The sequence below is a fragment of the Babylonia areolata genome, chromosome 29, assembly GCF_041734735.1.
Source record: "Babylonia areolata isolate BAREFJ2019XMU chromosome 29, ASM4173473v1, whole genome shotgun sequence".
NCBI lineage: Eukaryota > Metazoa > Mollusca > Gastropoda > Neogastropoda > Buccinidae > Babylonia > Babylonia areolata.
The window spans coordinates 196430-224318 of NC_134904.1; the positions used below are offsets into that span (position 1 = coordinate 196430).

At 40.8% G+C, this 27889-nt stretch overlaps 1 protein-coding gene across 2 annotated transcripts; it reads right to left on the minus strand.

Annotated features, from left to right (window-relative positions):
• Positions 1–1207: 1207 nt before the first annotated feature.
• On the minus strand, positions 1208–27769 carry LOC143274885 (uncharacterized). Of its 2 annotated transcripts, none has more exons than XM_076578862.1 (5): positions 27622–27769; positions 27114–27233; positions 25632–25784; positions 25075–25137; positions 1208–3431 (listed from the first exon to the last, which is right to left on the minus strand). In XM_076578862.1, the coding sequence occupies exons 2-5, from the start codon at positions 27207–27209 to the stop codon at positions 2733–2735; spliced, it is 1011 nt and encodes a 336-aa protein (XP_076434977.1). In that variant the 5' UTR covers positions 27210–27233; positions 27622–27769; the 3' UTR covers positions 1208–2732. The 2 variants fall into 2 exon arrangements, with proteins under 2 accessions (XP_076434977.1, XP_076434980.1); XM_076578865.1 differs by lacking the exon at positions 27622–27769 and adding an exon at positions 27443–27522.
• Positions 27770–27889: the final 120 nt, after the last annotated feature.

The window sequence follows — 27889 nt, forward strand, 5'->3', positions numbered from 1 at the left end:
ACATCAGCAACAACAAAAAATATCACATTTAATCTGTTTAAAACTGATAAACTATTTCTTTGAAAATGTAATTAAAGAGAGGAAAAAAAGAGAGAGCAAGCATTCTCTCCAAGAACAAGCTCACTCAAGCCATGTAACCAGCATTTGTGGTTCCTGCGAGTTCCTCTGCATCCATGTTGCCAACCTACTTGTGAATAAATAAACCAATAAATAAATAAATAAACAGATCACAAATGCATCAATCATAACCAAATCATAACATATATACACTGCTTGTGTCCATAACTAATTACAAGCCTACAGCATTCCCCAAAGACAGAATCATAATAATAATAATGATTGTAATCAGCAGCAGCAGCAACATTATGTGTATTTTTATAGCATTGAATGATTGATATTTTGTGCAAATGTACATCACTGCTTCTAAGAGACAGATGACCGACTATGCATTAGAACGCCTGAGACAGAGCAGAGTGGAAAGAGAGAAGGAGGGAGCTATTAGGAAAGAGGTGAGTTTTAACTCAATCAGACCTGCGTATATGCACTGCTCTGGTGTTAAAATTCATCTCATTGAAACAGTTTTCATGTTCCTACATATGCACAAACTGCCAAGAAAAGTGAACTAACTTCTACTACAGAATATCTGGACCTGTCCACAGGTAATTTGGAAGATAAACAGTTATATTTTGTGCTGGTTTTCTCCATCAAAATGGCATGGAAGCCTGCTGAGGCTTTAAGCTGCTCAGGGTTGAATGGGTTAAGGCCAGACTTGACAGAGGAGACTGCAAGGATTTGTATAATTTCAACAAAGCGAAAGAGGGAGGTCATTCCAACTTAATCCAACTGGAAGGTCCAGAGTCCAAAAAAGAGGGGCAGCCAACTGGTTGTGGTGTCTTGGACTCAGAACTGAAACTGAGTGGGTCAGAAGCTGATGTTAGAGAGGAGAACTGCGGCGTGATAACAGTTGTTCACAGGAAAGTGTGATTACAAGGGGAAAACGGTGGTGTGACCTGCAAATGTACATGGACATTTCTTTGGGAAACAAATACTATGCACAGCAATACACACACACACACACACACACACACACACACACACATGCAGGCAAAGGCACAAACACACAAGCGTGTGCACACACACACACACACACACAGCAACACTTACACAACACACACACAAACACGCACGCACACTGAAAATGCCAACCGATGACATGCAAATGCTCTGTTTCTCTCTCTGCCTCTCTCACTCTCTGTTCCCTCAAGAAAGAAACACATATTTGGGAGAAGGGTGAAGCTGGAGACAAGGAGGACTAGGATGAAGCCATAACACAACAGTTATCATCACCTTTTTCCCCTGAATGACAATAACAATAAATAAAAAAAATTATACAGCGTTAAACATGCTCAATTGCGCTGTACAATACAAAGACTGACATGCAAAACATTAATTCAAATATAAAAACAACACAAGCATGCATGTTCTGCAAAGACATTCATGTGAAAATCGTGTGCAAATCAGGTGTGTGTGTGTGTGTGCCTTTGCCTGCATGTGCGTGTGTGTATGTGTGGGTGTGTGTGTGTGTGTGTGTGTGTGTGTGCGCGCGCCTTTGCCTGCATGTGCGTGTGTGTATGTGTGTACGTGTATGTGTGTCTATGTGTGTTTAAATCGTGTCTTTACTGTCTGATCTGTAATGACAGAACTAATTGCGGATGTATAATTCATAATCAGTTACAATTTACCTTTCTGCGTGTCATATTCCATTTGACCTTTTCATTATTGATGTGAAAAATGAGTATGTTTAAATATTTATATAATTATAATTTTATTCAGCCTCAATGTAACTTCTCATATGAGATGAGGAAGTAGACTTGACTCTCCCAAGTAATGGCTTCACACTTGTAACAACAGATGAAGAAAGCTGATGAGAAGCCTTTGAAGCACTGATAAACCCCCTACGTTCAGATCGAAGGCACTGACAGGCTTCATAGTTTATCTTGTGAACACTGTTTATTCAGCAGGGAGCAGAAAGCATCCCTCTTTAGACTAGGGATCCTCAATCAATCCCTCTTCAGACTTGGGATCTTCAATCAACCCCTCCTCAAACTACGGATCCTCAACCAGCATTGTACAATTCCACAAAGCAAAGATCTGGTAACTCTGAAAAAACAGTTCACAATACTCCATCAGATCACCAAGTAATCCCCAAGGGTTTGATGTGATTGCTAGTTCTGAGCACCTGAAAACCCTCAGTCGGAAATGCTGAAATAGGTTATCCATGTGCAGAATCACTCCTTGAGGATCAACAGATATTCCCCACAACCACATCACTGCATGTCCGTCAAAATTGAACTGTTCCTTGACAACAGATATTCCTCAAGGCCACTATCACACAGTTTATCCAGAGACGCTATTATCACAGCATCTTATCCAGAGGGCATTATCACAGCATCTTATCCAGAGGGCATTATCACAGTGCCTCAGTTTATCCAGAGGGCATTATCGCAGCATCTTAGTTTATCCAGAGGACATTATTGCAACGTCTTAGTTTATCCAGAGAACATTATCGCAGCATTTTAGTTTATCCAGAGGACATTATTGCAATGTCTTAGTTTATCCAGAGAACATTATCGCAGTGTCTCAGTTTATCCAGAGGACATTATCGCAGCGTCTCAGTTTATCCAGAACTGCTCACTTGGCAGAAAGACAGACCATCGTCATGTAACCCCACATCATAGCATCCCACGCCTGAACCACGCTTCATCCCCTTCCTCCTCTTGGTACGGCAGCGGCGACATCGGCTCCCTCTGTGACTGTCTGCGAGAAGCGGACCTCAGGTTAGCTGTCACCCGGGACGACTGCCTCCGCTGGGAGAGCGAGCGCTGGGGAATCTCCGGAGATCGGATCCGTCTCGATGACCGTCGTCTCGATGACCACCTACGACCAGTGGAGGCGGCCGCGGTCCACTGCAGGGACTGTCTCTTGGCAATGACACGTCCAGCTGAGTGCACGCCTGGCCGGATGAACAGCTGGCTGCGACCCTGGTGGAAGCGGGGGGTGGAGGTGGGGACGAGGTCACCCGATGCCTGGGAGCGGCCAGTGTGGATAGGGTGGGTGGACACCGGGTAGGCTGCGGCACCGGCGGCATTGTTCCGGAACCACCCCAGGTCCAGCTGCAGGTCACTGTGACCTCCATCCCCCACCCACAGAGATCGGAACCCCCCGTCTGGGTCCGGCAGAGAGGGGATGCCATGGAAGAGGGGGTGGGGGTCGGACATCCAGGCCTGCTTGGTGGTGCCAGGGGGAGCGGGGGTGACAGCTTTGTGGTCCCCCCCATCCCTGTGGTGAGAGGAGGAGCGCAGTCTGATCTCCAGACACAGGCAGTTGCAGGTGTCAGGGTCCTCCCTCCGACACCGCCGGCAGCACTGGATCTGTTGTCACACAGGGAACACAGAAGATGACAGGTGTGTCATGATGTATCGACTAGTGTTGTCAATGACAGGTGTGCAATTGTGTTAACTTTGAAGCAACCATTGATACACTAGTGTTGTTTTTTTCTCTTTTGTTTTTTTTCCCCTCAAGGCCTGACAAAGCGCATTGGATTACACTGCTATTCAGGCATCTGCTTAGCAGATGTGGTGTAGAGTATATAGATTTGTCCGAACGCAATGATGCCTCCTTGAGTAACTGAACTGAACTGAACTCTCCATGACAAAGAGCAAACTAACATAACACATAACAGCACACAAAAAAGACAGCATTCATCATGACACAGAGTTCCCACAGAAGCAGCCAGACAAAAGTCTACACTTTTTGACATTTTTTTCAGACTACAATGAAAATGATCAATACCAAAAAAAATGCAAAAAGAAATGTAAAAATTAAAAAAACAACAACAAACAAACAAAAACTGTCACTATAAGTTGGTCAGCTTCTTCCTATTTTCTCTGTACCTTGGCATGACTTATCTAATTTCTAATCAGTCACCATTTGCATATGATAAATAAATAAAAAGATAAATACATAAATTTCTTGAACATCAACATAAGCAGATGTCTTTGGTCATAGAAATGTACTGAATAACTCTTTGCTCTACAACACACATTTTTCTATATTCTTTAGTTTATTTAGATTTGTACCACAAAGCAACTAAAAACAATCTAAAAGCCTGTTAATCATAACTATTCAATACGCTCTAGCATGTCTGCTACAGAAAGCATTACAAACCACCACAAACTTCTCACCAGCACAAGGAAAGAGCTCAGAACTTTGTAGCACGAAAAAGGTATTGATGAAAATTGATTCTAGCAACTCAGCTGAGCAATGACATGCTTAAGTACAAAGTAACTCAACAAATAAATAAACAGACAAAAAATATTTTAGATCTACACTGACAATACTGTCAAACAATGTGTTTGATTAGTGCTAGAAATTTCCAGCTGTTTTCTGGCCTTACAATTCATGTTCACGTGCCTTATACAATTCAATGCAATACGTCTTTTTCAAACCAACTGGAATTTACGTGTTCATTCTAAATCTCAACGCTAAATGCCACACAGTCGCTCAGCCCACAGTTGAGTCAGATACACACATGAACATGACTAAGATTAAACTAAAAAGTCAAGAAGTAAAATATATTAAGCTGAATAAATGCATGCAGATCCAGCCTTGACTTCTGAATAAACATGATTATCTTTTAGTCAAATGACAAGATGTTACTGCCAAGGTGTCTTCAGTCTTTATCCAACATATTTCTGACCAAACCACGGTAGATTCATTTGGCTATATACATGACAGAATCCTGCACTAACGTCAAATACACATGATCTGGTAGATGACACAATTTCAAATGTGACTGATATGTAACTTTGAATATCAATGATCTGGAAGACAACACAGTTTCAAACTTGACTGATCTACAGTCACTTTAGTAAACTAATTCAAGAATGAATCATATATTACTAACATAAAAAATATAGACATTCTCACTCATACCAGCAGTCTCATAATCTCATTCAAAGCCTATTCAAATCAGCTATGGTCAAGCAATACATTTTTTTTTTAGAAAGACTACAGTCACATTACTTTCTGCCAAAGTCTTCACAAAAGACTTCAGGAAGAGCATTAAACAACTCTCACTGATGAAATGGACACACACACACACACACACACACACACACACACACACACACACACTGTGAACAGTTATTACAGTTAGACGTTAATCAAAAAGCAAGGCATTTAGTCAAAGAGGTGAAACAGTGCAATAAAAACAGGTTATCAGAGAACACACAGAAAACCTGGACTCTATTTTACTGAAACCAACATCTTCATGTAAGCATTTCATGAAGACATCCAGGAAGGAAACATTGATACATACATTGTAACATTGTAATTTGTATTTGTAATTTGTATTTCTCTTTATCACAACAGATTTCTCTGTGTGAAACTCGGGCTACTCTCCCAAGGGACAGCACGTCGCTACACTACAGCGCCACCCATTTTTTTGTATTTTTTCCTGCATGCAGTTTTATTTGTTTTTCCCATCAAAGTGGATTTTTCTACAGAATTTTGCCAGGAACAACCCTTTTGTTGCTGTGGGTTCTTTTACATGCGCTAAGTGCATGCTGCACATGGGACCTCGGTTTATTGTCTCATCCGAATGACTAGCGTCCAGACCACCACTCAAGGTCTAGTGGAGGGGGAGAAAATATCAGCAGCTGAGCCGTGAATCGAACCAGCGCACTCAGATTCTCTCGCTTCCTAGGTGGATGCATTACCTCTAGGACATCACTCCACACTTAGGAGTTTTAACACAAGAGCATTCAGGTAGCAAAAAGAGAGAAAAAAAAGTTGCTACTATTTTGTACTAGGCTGGCTGACAAAGACTATGTTTGTTTTGGTTACGCATGCATGTACAATAATTTATCTTCCTAACATACATACAGCATGCAACATGTTTGTTTTGGTTACGCATGCATGTACAATAATTTATCTTCCTAACATACATACAGCATGCAACATGTTTGTTTTGGTTACGCATGCATGTAGAATAATTCATCTTCCTAACATACATACAGCATGCAACCACTTGCCAACATGGGTATTGTGCTTCATGTCAAACTTTTTTCACATGTAATTGATTCACTTACCACATGAACTGATATTAAACACATTCTGTTCCAACATTAATTGAAATTTAACATATTCTGTAATAAATCTGTTACAACATTAATCTAAATTCAACATATTCTGTAATAAATCTGTTACAACATTAACTGAAATTCAACTTATCATTCTGTAATAAAAATCAGCTGATATCAAACACATTCTGTTACATTAACTGATAATGAACATATTGAAAACAAATGATCACATTCACTTCCAATCACTGAACTGAACATTGTCATGTCTAAAAATATCACACGCTGAGGACACAAGCACAATTTTGCGGTAATTGCTCTTCTTGTAGCAAAATGACCTGTATACATTGTATAATGACCTATATATCTATGTATATACATATCGCATAATGACTTATATATTGTAGAATGACCTGTTTATACTGCATAATCACTTGCACATATTGCAAAATGACCTGTACATATTGCATAACAACCTGCCTTTTTTGAATAGCAGTCTGCCTAATTTGCATCCAACACACACACACACACACACACACACAGAGAGAGAGAGAGAGAGAGAGAGAGAGAGAGAGAGACAAAACGACTCACTGTCCTCAGCATTATCACAATCATCAACAAAATCACACTTCAGCAACCACCGCTACTACACTGTCACCATTCAAAAAAAAAAGCTATTGAAAAACCATGACAATGACAGGTACCATGGAAATAACGATGCAACAGCAACAGCACCAACATTCATCCACCTCCACCCCCTCTCCCACCCTATAAACAAGCACTGCGTTTGGTAACACTGACCTTACAGCTCTATCACTCTGCTTACATCACTGGAAGGTTTGGATACTGTGTGTGTGTGTGAATGGGAACAGGATGGGTAGTGGACAGGTAGACAGGTAGACACAGGTGTGTGGAGTTGTAAGACGGATGGTGAGGGGATGGGAGTGGAGGCTGGGGGCTGCGGGAGGGGGATGTGGGGGGTGGGGGGGGTTAGTGTCAGCAATACATGAACGCAGTGTCCATGACTTTATTTTGTCAAGACCTCACTTTGCCCACTTCATTTTGGTAAGGCATTATCTTATACATATTCACACACACATGTGTGGTTCGTCCATCGGGATCGACGAGGACCATCTAGTCATCCCGGGGGTGGGTGGGTTGGGCTCTGTGGGTGCGCAGATGACTGGTCAGGCCAATCCGCACCCAGAAGGTTCTGATGCAGTGTGGACAGGGATGGTGGCGGCTGTCAGGACTTGCTGGCACTGCTTTTCCTGGCCTGTCTGCGTTGCTCTGCTGCCTGCGATTCTGTTGGCCTCACAGGATTTGGCACCTTTGTGGACAGCTGAACGCCACTTTGGTCTGTCCATTGCATTCAGCTCCCATGTGTCGTGGCTGATGCTGAAGGCCTTCAGAGAAGCTTTCAGAGTGTCATTGAAGCGCTTCTTTTGGCCTCCATTGGAGCGCTTGCCATGTTGGAGTTCGCCGTACAGCAGTTTCTTGGGGAGCCAGTGGTCTGGCATGCGAACTATATGGCCTGCCCAGCTGACTGGGCCTGCATCAAGATGGTGTAGATGCTGGGCAAGTTTGCACGATTGAGCACCTCTGTGTCAGGGATCTTCTCTTGCCACTTTATGCCGAGAAGTTTTCTGAGGCTAGTGGTGTGGAAGTTGTTCAGCTTTTTGGCGTGGCGTTTGTAGACCATTCATGATTCACATCCATAGAGCAGTGTGGTGAGAACTATGGCCTTGTATACTTTGAGCTTCATCTCCAGGGTGATGCCTCTCCTGTTCCAAACGTTCTTATGGAGTCTGCCGAAGGCAGCGCTGGCTTTGGCGAGTCTGGCATTCACCTCGTCGTCGATGACAACTGTGCGAGAGAGTGTACTGCCCAGGTATGTGAACTTGTCCACCGCGTTCAGTCGTTGCCTGTTGATGAAGATGTTTGGTTCAATGTAAGGCTTTCCTGGAGCTGGCTGGTGCATCACCTCAGTCTTCTTTGTGCTGATTGTGAGGCCAAAGTTGTCACAGGCAGCAGAGAACTTGTCGAAGCTGTGTTGCATGTCAGCTTCGGAGGCAGCGTTGAGAGCGCAGTCATCAGCAAACAGGAAGTCGTTGACGGTGTCTGTCCTCACCTTGGTTTTTGCTTGAAGCCTCCTGGGTTGAAGAGTGAGCCATCGGTGCGGTACCTGATGCCAATGCCTATGTCAGCGTCTCTGAAGGCATCTGTCAGCATGGCTGAAAACATGAGACTGAACAGGGTGGGGGCAAGAACACACCCTTGCTTGACTCCGTTGGAGACAGGGAATGGTTCTGAAGTCTCTCCGTTGTCTTGGACTCGGGCCAGCATCCCATCGTGTAGTTGCCATATGATGGTGATGAACTTTCTGGGACATCCGTACTTCACCATGATTCTCCAAAGGCCATCTCTGCTAACAGTATTGAAGGCCTTGGTCAGATCGACATAGGTGGAGTAAAGGTCGGCGTTCTGTTCCTGACACTTCTCCTGGAGCTGCCGGGCAGCAAACACTATGTCAATAGTCCCGCGTTCTTTCCGGAAGCCACACTGGCTCTCTGGTAGGAGACCTTGCTCAAGGTGCGCTATGAGACAGTTGAGTACCACTCTGGCCAGAGTCTTGCCTGCAACAGACAGCAAGGATATTCCATGATGGCTGTCACAGGTCTGATGATTTCCTTTGCGCTTGTACAGGTGTATGATGGAAGCACCTTTGAAGTCCTGTGGAACTGCCTCATGCTGCCAGATGAGCTGGAACAGCTGATGAAGCTTCTCAGTCAGCGCCATACCACCTTCTTTGTAGACCTCAGCTGGAATGGAGTCTGAGCCAGGGGCTTTGCCATTGGATAGCAGACAGATAGCTTTCTGGGTCTCCTCCAAAGTTGGAATGGCATCCAGCGACTCACTGACTGGCACCTGGGGAGTCGGTCGAAAGCTTCATCATTGATGGTGGAAGGGCGGTTCAGTACGCTGTCAGTGTTCAGCCCATCTCTCAAGGATCCTGTCCTTGTCAGTGATTAGGATAGAACCATCAGCACTGAGGAGTGGAGCAGATCCGGAGGTGATGGGACCATAGACTTCTTTCAGGCCGTTATACAAGTTCTTCATGTCGTTCCTGTCTGCAAAGCCCTGGATCTCATCAGCTTTGTTGCTCAACCAGGAATCCTGCATCTGCCGCAGCTTCAGATGGATGGTGCTGCGTGCACTCTTCAGTATGTCTTTCTTTGACTGTGACTTGGGATCTTCAATGTGGGCTCTGTAGGCTTGGCGTTTGTCTTCCAGCAGCTGCTTGATCTCAGTGCAGTTCTCATCAAACCAGTCTTTGTGCTTCCTGGCAGAAGGCCCCAGGCACTCCATGGCAGTGTTGTACACCATCTCATGCAGTGCGCCCCATGCTGCCTCCACATTCTGGTTGTCCAGCACGGTGGACTCAAGGCGTTCCTCCAGGGTGTCAGCAAAGCTCTGCTTGATGTTGCCTAGCTCCAGCTTGTTGACATTCAGGCGTTTGGGTGCTTTCATGCCCTGAGGCCATCTCTTGGGCTGGATGTGGAGGATGAGTTTGGAGACAATAAGGCGGTGGTCTGTCCAGAACTCGGCGCCGCACATGGCCCTCATGACTCGTACGTCCTGCCTGTCCCTCTTCCTGACGATGACAAAGTCAATGAGATGCCAATGCCCAGAGCGAGGATGCATCCATGACGTCCTGTTATGGGTAGGGAGGCAGAAGATGGTGTTTGTGATAAGAAGGTCGTGCTTGGCACATGTCTGGAGAAGTAGTTGGCCATTGCTGTCACAGTTACCAACCCCATGCTTCCCAATGACGCCTTCCCAGGAGGTGCTGTCACAGCCAACTCTCGCGTTAAAGTCACCAAGAATGATGAATTTGTCTGCGTTGGGAACAGTGGTGATGACAGCGTTCAGGTCCTCATAGAACTTGTCCTTGATCTCATCCGGGTTGGTCATGGTGGGCGCGTAGGCGCTGACAATGGTGGTAAACTTCTTCCCGTTGCATAAAGGGAGTTTCATCGTCATCAGGCGATCGTTCACTCATTTCGGGGGGCCAGCCAACTTACCAACGAGGGTTGTCTTCACTGCAAAGCCAACTCCAGCCTCACGTCTCTCTTCAGGTCCGCGACCACTCCAAAAGAAGGTGTAGCCTGCGCCTCGCTCACAGAGTGCGCCTTCTTCTGCCAGTCTGGTCTCACTTAAGGCAGCGATGTCGATGTTGTACCTGGCTAATTCACTCGCAATGAGTGCTGTGCGTCTCTGTGGTCTGTCCGAGTTGCCTCTGTCCAGAAGCGAACGCACGTTCCATGTGGCAATGGTCAATGGGGTTCTCGTTGTTTTCTTCTTTCTTTCCTTTGTGTGTCAACCACTTGAGTAGGGTCCCCGCCAGCTGCGGTATGCTGACTAGGGTGGTGTGCAGCAGGCAATGTTTAGGGCACCTTTTCTAGCCCCTTCCTCATGCCATGGAGGTGAGCAGTGCTGTCCTGAAGAGGGCTGCTCAGTCGCTCAGGAGGCTGCCTATCTCCACCGCTGCTCCAGTCGGTGAAAAACGACCCTATGGCCCGAGCCACCTGTGTGCAGGTCTGCGGCTACGACTGCCATTGTACCCACACCTGTCGCTTCGTCGCCCGCCTGTCGTCACAGGGCTTGGGGAAAATGATGGTATGGGATGAAGGATGACTGATGACTTGCGCGATGACTTTGTTTATAGTGAGGAGGAGTTGCGCACCGTCAACCTCACTCTCTTGTCTGAGACCGTCTGTATCCAGTGGCAAGACGAGGTCAAGACAACTGGAGATGGAAATGGATGCAGTAGATGACCAGGATGTCCTATGTGCCTCATCCTGCCCTCAGCACTCCACAGTGCTCTGCTGCAACCGCCTTCCTCTCTGTTGAACCATGAAGGTTTCTTCCACAGAGTCCGCCAGATCCAGTCTTCACATGCTTGGGTAGACAAGCCCTAACTCACAGAGGGTTTGAGACCCGTCGGCTACCCTCACCTAGTTTAGCCAGCCTGTCAAAGCTGTTGCCCAGGGGTTGGGCGCTGCCGCATGCTAGCAGCTTCTATGACACATAGGTGAGAGCTGGGTGCCGGTGGGGACCAATAATGGATGAACCACTCCCGGAAGAGCATGACAAACCCCCCTCTAGAGGTACTACCCCTTCCATGCACCCCCTATACCGACACACACACACACACATGTGCGTGCACATGCACACACACACACGCGCGCGCGCGCATGCACGTACACACGCGCGCGCGCGCGCACGCACACACACTGACTACAAGCATTTAAAAAATAAAAAAGGGGAAAAGACAAAGAGCATATTTTGTCTCAGACAACTATCACACACGTTTACCATCAACAACAACAAAAAGACCATATTTCTTTGTATTACAGCAACAACCACCACTACAACATCAGATAATAGCTAAATACAAAAAAAATATGTATGACCTGGAGTCATCCACATCCAAACTCAAATGCACGTTACACCACAATGAATGTGTATAATTATGGGGTCATCCACATCCAAACTCAAAGGCACGTTACACCACAATGAATGTGTATAATTATGGGGTCATCCACATCCAAACTCAAAGGCACGTTACACCACAATGAATGTGTATAATTATGGGGTCATCCACATCCAAACTCAAATGCACGTTACACCACAATGAATGTGTATAATTATGGGGTCATCCACATCCAGACTCAAATGCACGTTACACCACAATGAATGTGTATAATTATGGGGTCATTCACACTCAAAACTGATATTTACATTACACTTGGGATTTTGATTTAAACTCAGCTAATGCAGGAAATAGTTCTAAATTCATACTCTCTAAAATCATACTCTGTTTAGAATGACAATCAAACATTACTGATAAAAACCTCATTGTTGATGATTTATATATATATATATATATATATATATATATATATATATATATATATATTTAGAATGGTGTAAAAAATAAAAAATAATAAAGCGTTGATTCACTTAAGAAGCCTTAGTTTAAAAAAAAATTTTTTTAAAGCTTTTGTTAGGCACACATAAACACACACACCTCACTCTTGACAATCAATGACTAACATGCAGAGTGGTGCTGGTTACAGTGTTGGCTCGTTTCTCCCAAGGGTGAACGTAAGTGTACATTGAGAACGGATATCATATGGTTATCATCTCATCAAAAAAGACTAGCACCCAGGCCACCATTCAAGGAGTGGGGTAAAGGAGCGGTGAGGGAAACAAACAAGGCCCTGGTAGGATCGCTCGCTTTCTAGATGACTAAATCATCTGTTACATAAACTACTATCATCATCATCATCATCATCATCATCAGTAGTAGCAGTAGTAGTAGTAGTAGTAGTGTAACTATGTTTGCATCCTAGATGGCTAAATCATCTGTCACATTAACTACTGACATTATCATCATCATCATCATCATCATCATCAGTAGTAGTAGTAGTAGTAGTGTAACTATGTTTGCATCCTAGATGGCTAAATCATCTGTCACATTAACTACTGACATTATCATCATCATCATCACCATTATCATTATTATAAGTTTAACTATGGGATCACTTGCTTTCTAGATAGCTGAACTGTCTGTTATATTAACTACTATCTTATCATTATCAACATCATCATTATCAGTTGCAGATATTAACTACTGTCATAATCATCATTATCATGATTATCGTTAGTGTAACTATAGGATCGCTTGCTTCCTACATGGCTGAATCATCTGCTACATTATCTACTGTCATAATCATCATTATCATTATTATAATTAGTGTAACTATAGGATCGCTTGCTTCCTAGATGGTTGTATCATCTGTTACACTGATTAATTGCAATCGTAATCATTATCATGATTATCAATATCTTTATTTTTATTGTAACTATTCTGCTATGCTTCAGCAGCAAGTATTTCATAGGGCTTGGGAAAAGAGGAATTCAATCAAAGATATAAAATAAAATGAAAATCAAAAGAAAACAACAGGTTCTGTTGCCATCATTTCTTACCTACCTCTGCAGGCAAATTCACTACAATCCATCACAATATCCACTATAACTATGCCACTTACCATGTATATAACTGTACATAAAATGAAAAATCACATACATATTCCTAAACTTGACATTCATCCAAAAGAATATAGAAAAAGAAAAAGGTAGAAAGAAGAGTACAAAAAACAGAAAGCAATGGTGAAACCATGACAACAAGCACAATTACAACAACAAAAAAGGAGGATTGTAATTTTGCACAGTGGTTTAGGAGACAGGGCAAGTAGTTCAACAGATGCAGCACACTGCTTTTGAGGCAAGAAAAGGTTCTTTTTTTTTTTTAGGTAAACTGACTGTTCCAAATTCACTTACCACCACCTGCCAGTCATTTGGCAAGGACTAATAATCATTGTTTCAGAACAAATAACATCTAAATAGACAAACAAAATACAAGACTAATAATCATTGTTTCAGAACAAATAACATCTAAATAGACAAACAAAATACAAGACTAATATTGTTTCAGAACAAATAACATCTAAATAGACAAACAAAATACAGGACAAATATTGTTTCAGAACAAATGACATCTAAATAGACAAAAAAATACAAGACTAATATTGTTTCTCTAACAAATAACATCTAAATAGACAAACAAAATACAAGACTAATATTGTTTCAGAACAAATGACATCTAAATAGACAAACAAAATACAAGACTAATACTGTTTCAAAACAAATGACAACAAAATACAGGACAAATATTGTTTCAGAACAAATGACATCTAAATAGACCAAAAAAAAATACAAGACTAATATTGTTTCAAAACAAATGACAACTAAATACAGGACAAATATTGTTTCAGAACAAATGACATCTAAATAGACAAACAAAATACAAGACTAATATTGTTTCAGAACAAATAACATCTAAATAGACAAACAAAATACAGGACAAATATTGTTTCAGAACAAATGACATCTAAATAGACAAAAAAAAATACAAGACTAATATTGTTTCAGAACAAATAACATCTTAATAGACAAACAAAATACAGGACAAATATTGTTTCAGAACAAATGACATCTAAATAGACAAACAAAATACAAGACTAATATTGTTTCACAACAAATGACAACTAAATACAGGACAAATATTGTTTCAGAACAAATAACATCTAAATAGACAAACAAAATACAAGACTAATATTGTTTCAAAACAAATGACAACTAAATACAGGACAAATATTGTTTCAGAACAAATGACATCTAAATAGACAAAAAAAATACAAGACTAATATTGTTTCAAAACAAATGACAACTAAATACAGGACAAATATTGTTTCAGAACAAATGACATCTAAATAGACAAAAAAAATACAAGACTAATATTGTTTCACAACAAATGACAACTAAATACAGGACAAATATTGTTTCAGAACAAATAACATCTAAATAGACAAACAAAATACAAGACTAATATTGTTTCAAAACAAATGACAACTAAATACAGGACAAATATTGTTTCAGAACAAATGACATGTAAATAGACAAACAAAATACAAGACTAATATTGTTTCAAAACAAATGACAACTAAAGACAATAGGCTCTAATGCTGGTGGTTAAAGAGTTGGACTTTCAATCTAAGAGTCCTGGGTTAGAATTCTAGTGGGTTATGGGTGGAAAGTGGGTTTTTTTTCCAACCTCCCAGGTCAGCAGGCGTGCAGACCAGTTAGTGCCTTATTCCCTCCCTTTTGTTAGTTTACACATGCAGAACACAGAATACGCACGTAACTGCTCTCATAATCCATGTCAAGGTTTGATGGTTTATGAAAACACGAGCATACCCAGCATGCACGCCTATGAAAATGCAGTATGGCTGCCTAAAAAGCAGGGCAAAAATGGTCATACAGCCCTCTTGTCTACAAATGAACATAGAACTTGCAGCCCACAAACTGAAAAAACAGAAGAAAAACAACCTACACTCATTCCTTTGTCTCCAGTGGCTACTACTACCCTGACTGCGTGATAAATCTGAAGTTCTTCAAAGTGTCTAACAGTTCAGACTGCCAGACACATTGAAAAGGAGCCACAACAGTACAGAAAAAGATTACACAACTCACAGGACAACAACAAAAAAAGTGACAGAGCAAGAGATGAGAGAGAGACCAATAATCAATCACTCTATATTTTCACTCCAACAAACGTAAACTAAAAGACTAGACACACGTACATACACACAATCACTAACACACACACTCTCTCTGTGTGCATGTTCTCACCCCACTGTAATGGGTCAGAGGCCTGTACAATTAACCCATTCTGAGTTCTGAATTCTCTCTCTCTCTCTGCTTTGTGCAAAACATGGAGGAAGGGATTCTTTTTAAATAAGGTCTTGTCAACACATGCTGGTGATGGAAGACATATTTAACGTGGACCCACTTTAGCAGCATACAGTACAAGGACAAGCAAAGCACAGCATACTCAGACCACAGATGTGTGCGCAAGGCAAAGACTTTAGCGGTGAAGGGTCAAGCTTCAGGTTCAATGAGGAAGTGACACCCACAAAGCTTATAAACACAGGTTATCTTTAAAAAAAAATAAATACAATAAATTTAAAAAAAAATAATTAAAAAACAAATAAATTTAAAAAAAAAATAATTAAAAAAAAAAAAAAATTAAAAAAAAAAAAAAAAAAAAAAAAAATATATATATATATAAACCCAACAACGAGAACACACACACACACACACACACACACACACACAATTCACCATTATACCAGCAAAGCACAAACACCAAAACACATACACACACACATACAGATAATGAGATATATATACACAAGCAAAACACCTTCACCCAGGATCAAAGCAAGAGGGTATGGACCAAAAACCAATACATTTCTGGGAGTTTAGAAAAACAAGGAGAGCAGTCAAAGAGTATAATACCTGGCTGATACTCACTTCACATTATCTACATTGCTATCAAGGGGGGGAGGAGGAGGAGGAGGAGCAGTGACTGATGCTATGGAGGAGTTTGTGTTTGATTTCCAAACTCATAGCATTTCTGAGAAAAAAGAAGAAAAAACACACTTCGAAATCAGTGACAGCATGAACATGAAGAACCATAAAATCACCACATATAGGAAAAGACAAGAAGGAGAAGAGGAGGAGGAGAAGGAGGAAGAGGAGGAGAGAAGGAGGAAGAGGAGGAGGGAGAGAAGAAGAAAAAAAAGAAGAAAAAAGTTTTTATTTATACCCTGCTCCCTCAAACTCTTACTATCAGCACACACATTATAAATGAATGATATGACACAAAAACTATAAAAAAAAATCATATGATTTAGAGTATCCTATCTGTTGTTATTGTTGTTGTCGCCTATAATCAATGATAGACAAAGAAAATTGATTTCAGTTTTTGTTAAATTCATGTCTTCCCCATACCCAATACTTCTCCCTCCAAGCCAAACCACCATTCCTGATTTTTTTTCCATGCCTTGACATGAAAATGATACACAGATGTAAACTATCTAATTCGTGCCTTTCCTTAAAAAACAAAACAAAAAAAAGCATACAATAGAAACATTTCAAAACTATAACTGATGCTTAGAACCCAAACATTAAATGGATTACATCTAAATAATAAACATACAATCAAAACACAGACATAAAAAACTACATTAAATATACGCAATAAAACAATTAGTTTAATCACTCACTCCCCCAACCCCCTCTACCTACTTTTAACCTGGCCACTCCCATCCCCCCTTTTCCCACAAACCATCATGACGTAACATTCACCCCATCCCCCCTTTTCCCACAAACCAATCATGACTTAACATTCACCCCATCCCCCCTTTTCCCACAAACCATCATGACGTAACATTCACCCCATCCCCCCTTTTCCCACAAACCAATCATGACTTAACATTCACCCCATCCCCCCTTTTCCCACAAACCAATCATGACGTAACATTCACCCCATCCCCCCTTTTCCCACAAACCATCATGACTTAACATTCACCCCATCCCCCCTTTTCCCACAAACCATCATGACTTAACATTCACCCCATCCCCCCTTTTCCCACAAACCAATCATGACGTAACATTCACCCCATCCCCCCTTTTCCCACAAACCAATCATGACTTAACATTCACCCCATCCCCCCTTTTCCCACAAACCATCATGACTTAACATTCACCCCCATCCCCCCTTTTCCCCAAACCAATCATGACGTAACATTCACCCCATCCCCCCTTTTCCCACAAACCAATCATGACTTAACATTCACCCCATCCCCCCTTTTCCCACAAACCAATCATGACTTAACATTCACGATCCGATTACAACAATCCCTAATTCAAAATCCACAGACTCCACCATTCACCACCTTCAAACCTGGTGTACACAAACAACTGTCAACTGAAAAACGTAGCAAATTTGACCCCCCCCCCTTTTCCCACAAACCAATCATGACTTAACATTCACCCATCCCCCTTTTCCCACAAACCAATCATGACTTAACAATCACCCCCATCCCCCTTTTCCCACAAACCAATCATGACTTAACATATTCACCCATCCCCCTTTTCCCACAAACCAATCATGACGTAACATTCACCCCATCCCCCCTTTTCCCACAAACCAATCATGACTTAACATTCACCCCATCCCCCCTTTTCCCACAAACCAATCATGACTTAACATTCACGAATCACGGATTACAAACAATCCCTCAATTCAAATTCAAGACTCCCCAGTTCACCATGCTTCAGAAAAGCTGGTGTACAAAAGACAACTAGTCAACTGAAAAACTAGCAAAGTGGGAAAAGGTAAATCATCCAAGGGAAACAGACCCAGAAAAACAGCCACTTTCCTGTGGAGACTAGAAAGCTAGCGTTTACAGGGTGATTGTGTGTGTGTGTGTGTGTGTGTGTGTGTGTGTGTGTGTGTGTCTGTGTGTGTGTGTGTGAGTGAGTGAGAAAGAGAGAGTTTGCGTGAGTTTGCATGTGTGAGTGTGTCTCTCTGTCTGAGTGCATGTTCACACATAATTATGCATGTGTATATATGAGTGTATGGTTGTGTGTATGTGCACTGAGCACAGCGTGTACATGCAGACATATGTGTACATGTCAGCATACATGGCTGCATCTTTTTTTATGCATCTATTTTCAATCGTCTTTTCATATCTAAAAAAAAATCACCTATTTTCCAAACAAGCAAAGTATTTAAAAACAAAGAAAAAAAGAATCTCCCCAAAAGACCGGCACTTAGCACCACCTTTCCCATCATACATGGTGGGCAAAGGGTGGAGATTCTTCCCATCTCCCAGGTCAAGAGATGTGCAGACCTGCTAGTGCCTGAACCCCCTTCGTGTGTATATCACTATATGCATACAGAAGATCAAATATGCATGATAAAGATACACTGTAATCCATATCAGCGTTTGGTGGGTTATGGAAACAAGAACATACCCAGCATGCACACCCCTGAAAACAGAGTATGGCTGGCTACATGGGGGAGTAAACAAACGAAACATTTATACACATAAAATGTTACATGTCTGCATGAGTGTGTGTGTGTGCATGACTGTAACCTGACTGAATGACAAAGGAAACAAATGATGAGCACCAAAGTGCAGCTGTCAGTCAGTTCTACCCAGGTAGGCAGTTTTCTGTGCAAATGGCTCCATGTTTGTAAAGCGCTTAGAGCTTGGTCTCTGACCGTGTCCAAGGTTAGGTAGCTATATAAGTTTCCACTTCATCATCATAAGCATTTTTCCTAGAATGTTGTGTTATCAGAAGCTGTGCGTTGTTAGCACCGAAGACAGCTCTGCTTCTGCTTTCTGTCAAGAACACTCCCGTTCTGTGTCATCAGCAGTGAGTCTGCCAGTCAGTCTTCAGTTGTTTAGTAACACCACACCCCCTCAGTTAAACAAAATTTATCTTAAGTTAATCAAGTTGAAATCAAATACTTGTAAAGCTATTACAAAATACATCTTGAATTAATCATGCTTTAAAAATGATTCAGGAACTTTTTACAAAATATACAGTGAGTTAATCATGCCTTAAAAAAACGTATACAATGAGTTAATCATTCTTTTAAAAAAATGCTTTTAAAACTATTACAAAGTATACTGTGACTTAATTTTCTTTAAACTGCTTCTAAAACTATTATAAAATACACCTGGAATTAATCATGCTTTAGAAAGAATAAAAAGAAAAAAAACTATTACAAAATATACCTTGAGTTAATCATGCTTTTTTTTTTAATGCTTACAAAACTATTGCAAAGTAAACATTGACTTTATCATTAAAAAAAATTGCTTATAAACTATTACAAAATGTATATTGAGTTAATCATCCTAAAAACTGTGTAAATTTGAGAATGAAAAAAAAAGAATCCTTGTGATATTAGACAAACTGCAGTGACATGAAAAATATCACTATTCTGAACTCTGAATATTTATGAAATACTGGGGAGGGGGTTGCTTGTAAAACTATGCAATAAGGAAGCAATACCAAAAATCAATAACATACCTTCAATTAATCATGTCCATAACTGATTGTAAAAATGATGATAAAACTAACAGTTACTGAAACAATACCGTTCCAAGACTAACAGTTACTAAACAATACCGTTCCAAAACTAACAGTTACTGAAACAATACCGTTCCAAGACTAACAGTTACTAAACAATACCGTTCCAAAACTAACAGTTACTGAAACAATACCGTTCCAAAACTAACAGTTACTGAAACAATACCGTTCCAAAACTAACAGTTACTAAACAATACCGTTCCAAAACTAACAGTTACTGAAACAATACCGTTCCAAAACTAACAGTTACTGAAACAATACCGTTCCAAAACTAACAGTTACTGAAACAATACCGTTCCAAAACTAACAGTTACTAAACAATACCGTTCCAAGACTAACAGTTACTGAAACAATACCGTTCCAAGACTAACAGTTACTAAACAATACCGTTCCAAAACTAACAGTTACTGAAACAATACCGTTCCAAGACTAACAGTTACTAAACAATACCGTTCCAAGACTACTGTCTCCCTTTGTGGTATGTATTTTGTTTTAGTTGACACAACATCAAAGGTTAAATTCTTCACTACAAACCTCCCTCTCTCTCTCTCTCTCTCTCTCTCTCTCAGTGAGGTGATGATCATAAAGAGACAGGAATACATATATTTTATGACTAAAAATGTAAGACATATTTTTCGCACACACACACACACACACACAAATGTATACAACAGACATTTCAAAGTAACTTTGGGTGAATGCTCCTGCAAACATTATCCACCAGACTGTCAAAATTGTATTCCTGCATGGGTCAGATGCGGCAAAAAAATTACACTGTCCATGAAACCTGTTTAACTGGTAACCACATAAATATTTTCATGACAGTACCACTCAAACACATGCATGATCCACAACACAACAAATGAGATGCAAAAGGCTCAAACGGTGTGTGTATGTGTGTACATGTGTGTGTGTGTGTGTGTGTGTGTTACGAAATAGATATGTTCCTAAAAAAAATTTGTCTCCAAAATTGGTTTTTAATTTCTATAATATGCTCAAAGGAGGCAAAAAAGTCATTTTTGCTGTAAGTAAGATGATTAGATTTGTAAATGTTGCCTAGCTACACTTTTGGAGTTAAAAGACATTTGTGTTTTCTCAACTTTTATGTGACATTGTTGTGTATTTGGAAATGTTTGTTCTGGACATGAAAAGATTATTTTGCAGCAAACCTCCATACTCCAATAGGAGTGAAAGGATAATCAAAACCTGAAACTTAAACTTGTGTGGGCAGGGGAGGGGGGGTCTGTCTAACCGTCTGTCTGTCTATCTGTCTCTGTGTGGTTATTTGTATCTCTGTGAGGGTGTGCACATGTGTGTGCGTGTGTATGCACGAGTGTGTATGAGTGTGAGTGCACAAGATGCATGCTCATATTTTAACATACATTCAAGTAAATAGCCTTTAATCAATAAAAAAATAAAATTAAAATAAAAAGTCCAATAAATAAGATTTTTTTTTCTAATAAATTTATGGCTTTCGTTAAAAAAAAATAAAAAAATATGGATAATTTGCTTTACTACATCAGTCAAAACAAATGACATTAAAAAAAAAAAAAAGTAATCAATTAAATGAGAAACAAAATAACTAAACAAATATAAACCAATCTTTTTTGTCATTACCATTATGTAAGGATTAGTTAATTAATTAATCAGTAAGTTAAAAAAAAAAAGTAAATAATAACCAAATCAATTAATTCTAATTGAGTGTGAGCGTGCGTGTGTGCGTGCATTCGTGCGTGCGTGCGTGCATGTGTGTTCATGTGAGTGAGTGTGTGCCTGTGAGTGTGTGTGTTTGTGTTTGTGCATGTGTGCACAAACAACCAAACGCTTTGCTAAACAAGCACTGGGACGCATCAGGCGAGAGGCAGGCTGTACTCATTACTGGTGTCGTGGCAAAGGAAAGGGGTGAGGGTGCAAGCAGTGGGAGGGAGGGTGGGCACTGACTAATTCTAGCACCCCACCACCCTCTCTGCCGCAAAGTGTACACTGAACTATGTGATGAGATTTCTGGCAAAAAGCTGACAGCCTTGTGTATGGTTCACTAACCCATTAATACAACCCATACCCAGAAAGCCACAGACATTGGAAAGGATAAAGACACTTGAAAAACAAACTTGCATCCTTTAATACTCTTAGATCTATAGTGCTCTTACATCTATACATTGATGTAACTGATGTAGCAAGAGCATGTAGCCGGGTTGGCTACGATCTTCGTTGGGCCAGCTTAGCAGACGACGTTTGTGACTCGCCGAAGGTTACGAAGGAAGTTGTAAATTGGTCACAAGTTATCTCCCTTTACAGGGAACCGTATTATGATTTTCATCAATTTGTTAAATTATAAACACTTCCTTGTAGATGAGATTATAGTTTTATGTTATGGGACTTCAGAACGATCATACTTCTCAAATGTAATGATATCATTTGGCCAGAAAGCCTATAACTTTTTTAAACTAATATTTATGTGAATGAGTTTTGGCGCGATCTTCGAAATACACTCAGTTGAAGCATACAAAATACCTTCGCTTTCTATAAATCGATATAGTTGCCGTCGAATTTAGATTATGCATTAAAATGTAAATGATTAAGCTTCTTCTCGTGTACTGCTTTCCGTGTACACCTAAGTTATAGGCATGCGATGGTACCAAATGTCTGACGGCATTTTGGCGCCACAAAACTATCTCTTCTTCAAGCCATTGGAAATTGTCAGTGCCGATTTGAGCAAAATATGTTTTTACAATACCTAGACATTTTTATAGCGTGTCTTGCAGATGTTTGTATTTCTGTTATCAATCTGATTAGTATCGTGCATGTATAATTGTGTTGTAGTTGGTTTAAATGAAGCATTTCATTGTCGATCACAAGTGCCAAAAGCACTGCCAAGCGGTGCCGACACGGGAGCTGTCCGCTGAGTTTTCTCTTGAATTTTGACATCAAAAATCTTTACTCTAGAAACAGATTTTATAGATGATTTTTATATAGTTGGAAATTTAGGATGTTCAGTTACTTAATTGTTGCAATTATATCACATATCGCGACGTATTAATTGTTGTAATGTACAAAAATGATACATTAACTCGTTAAAAGCTCGTTCATTCAGTGACTCTTTTTGTTTACAGTTTTTAACTACATTATTTTTGTAGAAAATGGTTTAGCTTAAGAAAATGCCCGTCTCTTGTAGTTTTGTGTGATATATAATATGTCTATGTTAGTTCCCCGAGCCGAAAGTCAGAAGCCGCTAAATTTGGTCAAACAAACACAAGCTTGGCCCCTCAAGGCTCGCGGAGGGCCGGTTTCGTGATTCGCTTCGCGGAGCTGGCTTTGCGGTTCGGCGGAACAGAATATAAGTAGTGAGCGAGTGCCAGACTAATAGAGAACTCTCCTGGCCTGGAAGAATGAAAGAATAAAAGAAGAAAACCAGCGCACTGCCTTCCCGAGTCTACCTTGCCTGGCTGCGGCTCTCTTCTGCAAACACCTTCTACCTGTCTTCACCTTCCCTAACTCCACCTTACCACCCCGTCACAAGCATATAATTTGTGAATTTATGTAATCTTTGAAAGATCATATCCCCCTCAAAATGGAGTACTATTACCTACATGGTGGGGGTAAATATACAGTTTTACATGTAAAAGTCCACTCATGTATATGAATGAACACAGAAATCGCAGCTCACAAACGAAGAAGAAAGCTTTTTTTCTGCTTTTTTAGTCTGTGTTCAATGTGCATGTTTTTTTATATCAATATCCTCTTCTCTCACATCTTTTAACTAATAGAGGAAGGCGGTAAACTGGTCAAGACACATATCTGCCTGAACCCGGAATGTCAGACCCCTGCCGGAGTCTGCACTAGTGGGTCATGGTTAAGTATGTGTAATTAAACCATGTTCATGAGGTGTGGGTTTGATTCCCTTATCTTTCCCTTTCCCCCAAGTTTGACTGGAAAATCAAACTGAACATCTGATCATTTGGATGAGACAATAAAACAAGGTCCCATGTGCAGCACGTACTTGTTGCACTGAAAAAGAACCCATGGCAACAAAAGTGTTGTCCTCGGGTAAAATTCTGTTGAAGAAATCCACTTTGGGGCCTGACTAGTGTGTTGACTTATGCTGTGGGTCAGGGATCTACCTAGCAGTGTTGTCCTCAGGTAAAATTCTGTTGAAGAAATCCACTTTGGGGCCTGACTAGTGTGTTGACTTATGCTGTGGGTCAGGGATCTACCTAGCAGTGTTGTCCTCAGGTAAAATTCTGTTGAAGAAATCCACTTTGGGGCCTGACTAGTGTGTTGACTTATGCTGTGGGTCAGGGATCTACCTAGCAGTGTTGTCCTCAGGTAAAATTCTGTTGAAGAAATCCACTTTGGGGCCTGACTAGTGTGTTGACTTATGCTGTGGGTCAGGGATCTACCTAGCAGTGTTGTCCTCAGGTAAAATTCTGTTGAAGAAATCCACTTTGGGGCCTGACTAGTGTGTTGACTTATGCTGTGGGTCAGGGATCTACCTAGCAGTGTTGTCCTCAGGTAAAATTCTGTTGAAGAAATCCACTTTGGGGCCTGACTAGTGTGTTGACTTATGCTGTGGGTCAGGGATCTACCTAGCAGTGTTGTCCTCAGGTAAAATTCTGTTGAAGAAATCCACTTTGGGGCCTGACTAGTGTGTTGACTTATGCTGTGGGTCAGGCATCTGCCTAGCAGATGTGGTACAGCGTATATAGATTTGTCTGAACCCAGTGATGCCTTCTTGAGAAACTGAAACTGAAACGTAACCACCACCACCCCCAAAAAACAACTTCTGTAGAACCTTCCATTCCCATCTCACTCCTCAATATCTCCATCAGTTACACAAGAAAAATAAAACTCTGCAAACTGATCAACAGCTGAAAGTGTGACCTTGATAATAAGCAGCCTCTGATGTCTTTACACTGATGACCATTCACACTGTGGTGGCTGTTGTTTTCAGTCTGACAACAGTTTTATCAATCAGGTTTCACACAAGAGGTAAAATACTTAGTACCATGTTAAATACCCTGGCCACAAACACTGGTGGAACTACATGTCACGGCAAAATACACACTGGACCAAAAGTGATAAAAGTGACCGGGAAATATTAATAATGCTGGGAATGAGATGTCAAAACATCATAAACGGAGGCATTCGTAACACACAGCACTTCACAAATTTCTGTACTCAGTGAGCAATATAATATTTTCGCTGAGAGTGCAACCCCAAATTAATTTCATCTTTTTTTCTTTTCTTTCTTTTTTTTTTGGAATGAAAGAGGGAGAGACGGAACACTCACATCGCACAGCGTGGTCCCATCAGAGGAGCAGCACTGGCACATGATAATGTCCACACAGGATACCTGGTGAAAAGAAAAGAAAAAAAGACAAGTTCTTTCAGCTTGTCTAAATACAACAGTTCACATAAGAGATTGTGTGTGTGTGTGTGTGTGTGTGTGTGTGTGTGTGTGTCTGTGTGTGTGTGTGTGTGTATGTGTGTGTGTATGTGTGTGTGCATGTTTGAGTGCTTGTGTGTGCACATGTGTAAATTTTTGTTTGTGTATATGTGTGCACACATGTGAGTGTGTGTGTGTGTGTGTGTGTGTGTGTGTGTGTGTGTGTGTGTGTGTGTGTGTGTGTGTGTGTTTATAAGAAAGAGCAGGGGAACTGCCCCCAAATCATTCTTAGTATATTACCTTATTTCTGTATGCAAATGCAGCGCCCTCTTTGACAAACATTAGTTAAAAATTCACAGTACATATAAACAAAACTGACATTTTTATTTCATCAGCACCTGTTTAGTGCTCTCACCCCCGCCCAGCTCCACACACAGACCTCTCCACCCCGTCTCCTTCACCTTTTTGTTAGGGCAGCAGGAATGCAGACAGGAGCGGAGTGATGGCCCTTGGCAGCAGTTGCAGGCCTCAGCCATGGCGATGCAGCACTCGCACGACTGCTCCCCCTCCTTCTTCGCGCAGCAGTTACACCCCCCTGAGCATCGCCCCCGCCCCTGTGACACACAAACACACCTGTCTGCCAAACCCTGCACAGACTCGAGAGAGTGATTCCAAGCAACACTTGAGGAATATTTCAAAGTTGCAAAGGAATCTTTTTCAGCATCACACCCAAAACAAAAATAACAAACTTCTTTTGTAAATCCAAATGCTTTTTTTTTTTTCACTTCCTTTCCTTCTTCTACTGCACATTTTAAGTATTTTTGCAGAAGACAGTGATGTATTGTCTCCTTTTACTGAGACACATTCATTTCTTCAGACAAGCTCAGGTCGCTTTCTTGCATTCCCCTGCAACAAACTATCCTTTAGTGCACTGTTGTAGCATGGTCACTCCTAGCACTCAAAAATCATGAAAGCCTCTCCAGAATCCTGATCCAAGGAAGAACAAAAATCAGTCCAAAGCTGAAGGGTTTTTCCTTTTTTGTAACCAAAAATACCATAGACTTTTGGACATCGTAATTCTTAAAATCTTTACCCTCTGATGTCTTTATTGACAAGCCATAATCTCCTTACTTGCAAATGTGATAACGATACCAACAGCCAAGCATGTGGACTCTAGATCAACAGCCATGTCCCGTATCAACAATCTATTTTTTCACTCGGTATAACAACCGAAAATTATGGGTATCAGCTGCCACATACTGCTTCAAGAATAAATTTATGTGCATAACAAATTGCAGTGTCATTAATAATAAACAACTTCATTCAATCCCTAAATCTTTGTCAGACAAAGAAGATAAGGTCACTGGTGTGAATGACAGTGAAGACATCAACTGATGATGATGGTGATTAGAAAGAAAAAAGAAAAAGAAAAAAAGTAATCAGATTAAAAGATTAGCAAGAATTATACAAATTTTTATTTCACCTGTGAAACAATCCTTTCCACTTGGAAAATCAAATCGTCAGCAGCATCATAGTTATCATCAAGTTTCACACGACTAGTAAAACTGTGCAACAATCTCTTACTACCCAAAAAACTAGCCTATCTCATTATTCATTTCAACAAAACCCCACTCAGGCCACACAGTTTTCATAAGCACTGAGTTCTATGTGGTAAATATGGAGCAGTGGCCTAAAGGTAATGTGCCCAAGTTGTAAGCTAGTGTCCATGGCTTCAAGTCCCACTTAAGAACTGAGATTTTTATTCCCTCACTCCACTAGAACTTGAGTGGTGGTGGTCTGGGTGCTAGTCTTCCAGATGAAGCAATGAACCAAGGTCCCATGTGCACAACGACAATGGCAATAATAACAAAAATGATAATGAAGATAACAACAGCAAAAATATAAATAATGTTTAGAAGAAGGAAGCACATGGATGTACTTACCTTCAAAAAATAGCACAACACAATGAGTCCAATGATGACAGCCACATAGAGACCAACAGCTATGCAGGCTATGGCAGCAACAGGAAGGTCTGCCATCCTTCAAAAACGCTGGTCACAAATCTGAAAATTAACAAGCATATGTGTGACCTGTGCATAATCACAACCATACACCCACACAGAGAGATTTTTTGCAGGAAAGATTTTTTGTGACAGTAAATGATCCTGGCTGTGAACAATCACATGTGATGTATGCAAACACACACACTCATATATGTATGAAAAATCACACACACACACACACACACACACACACACACACACATACACACCACGCGCATGCACGCAGTGATTCCTGGTTATTGCAGAATTTCTGTCAAGATCAAACCCATTTGCAGCCTGTAACATGTCAAAGCACGCAAGCATGCGACCAAACTCTTTTTTTTTTCAGTCAAAAATATCTACAAATCAGCATATAGAGAATCACGTCAGACAAAAACTTATCTATTACCAATTTGTTCGCACATGATGAAGTTACAGCACAAGTTCAAACGGATTCAGACAAAATGTAAAGAACAAAAACGTTCACTCGAAAGCAGCTTGGAAGAAGCTTTCTGCCGCTTGGCAAGATCACGTGATGACAACAAACTGAACAAATCCAAATGAGTCTTCTACCACATGGGAATTAACATTTCAGACGACATTACACAACAACAACAACAACAACAACAAATGTACGCAAAACAAAAAAAAACGAACTTTACAGTTTGTCGTCATTG

Coding starts and splice junctions, on each gene's coding strand:
- LOC143274885 (XM_076578862.1), bottom strand. CDS start 27,209: ATGGCAGACCTTCCTGTTGCTGCCATAGCCTGCATAGCTGTTGGTCTC. Junction 25,785..27,113: donor TGTTGTGCTATTTTTTGAAG/GTAAGTACATCC, acceptor TGTGTGTCACAG/GGGCGGGGGCGATGCTCAGG. Junction 25,138..25,631: donor CCTGCTGCCCTAACAAAAAG/GTGAAGGAGACG, acceptor TCTTTTCACCAG/GTATCCTGTGTGGACATTAT.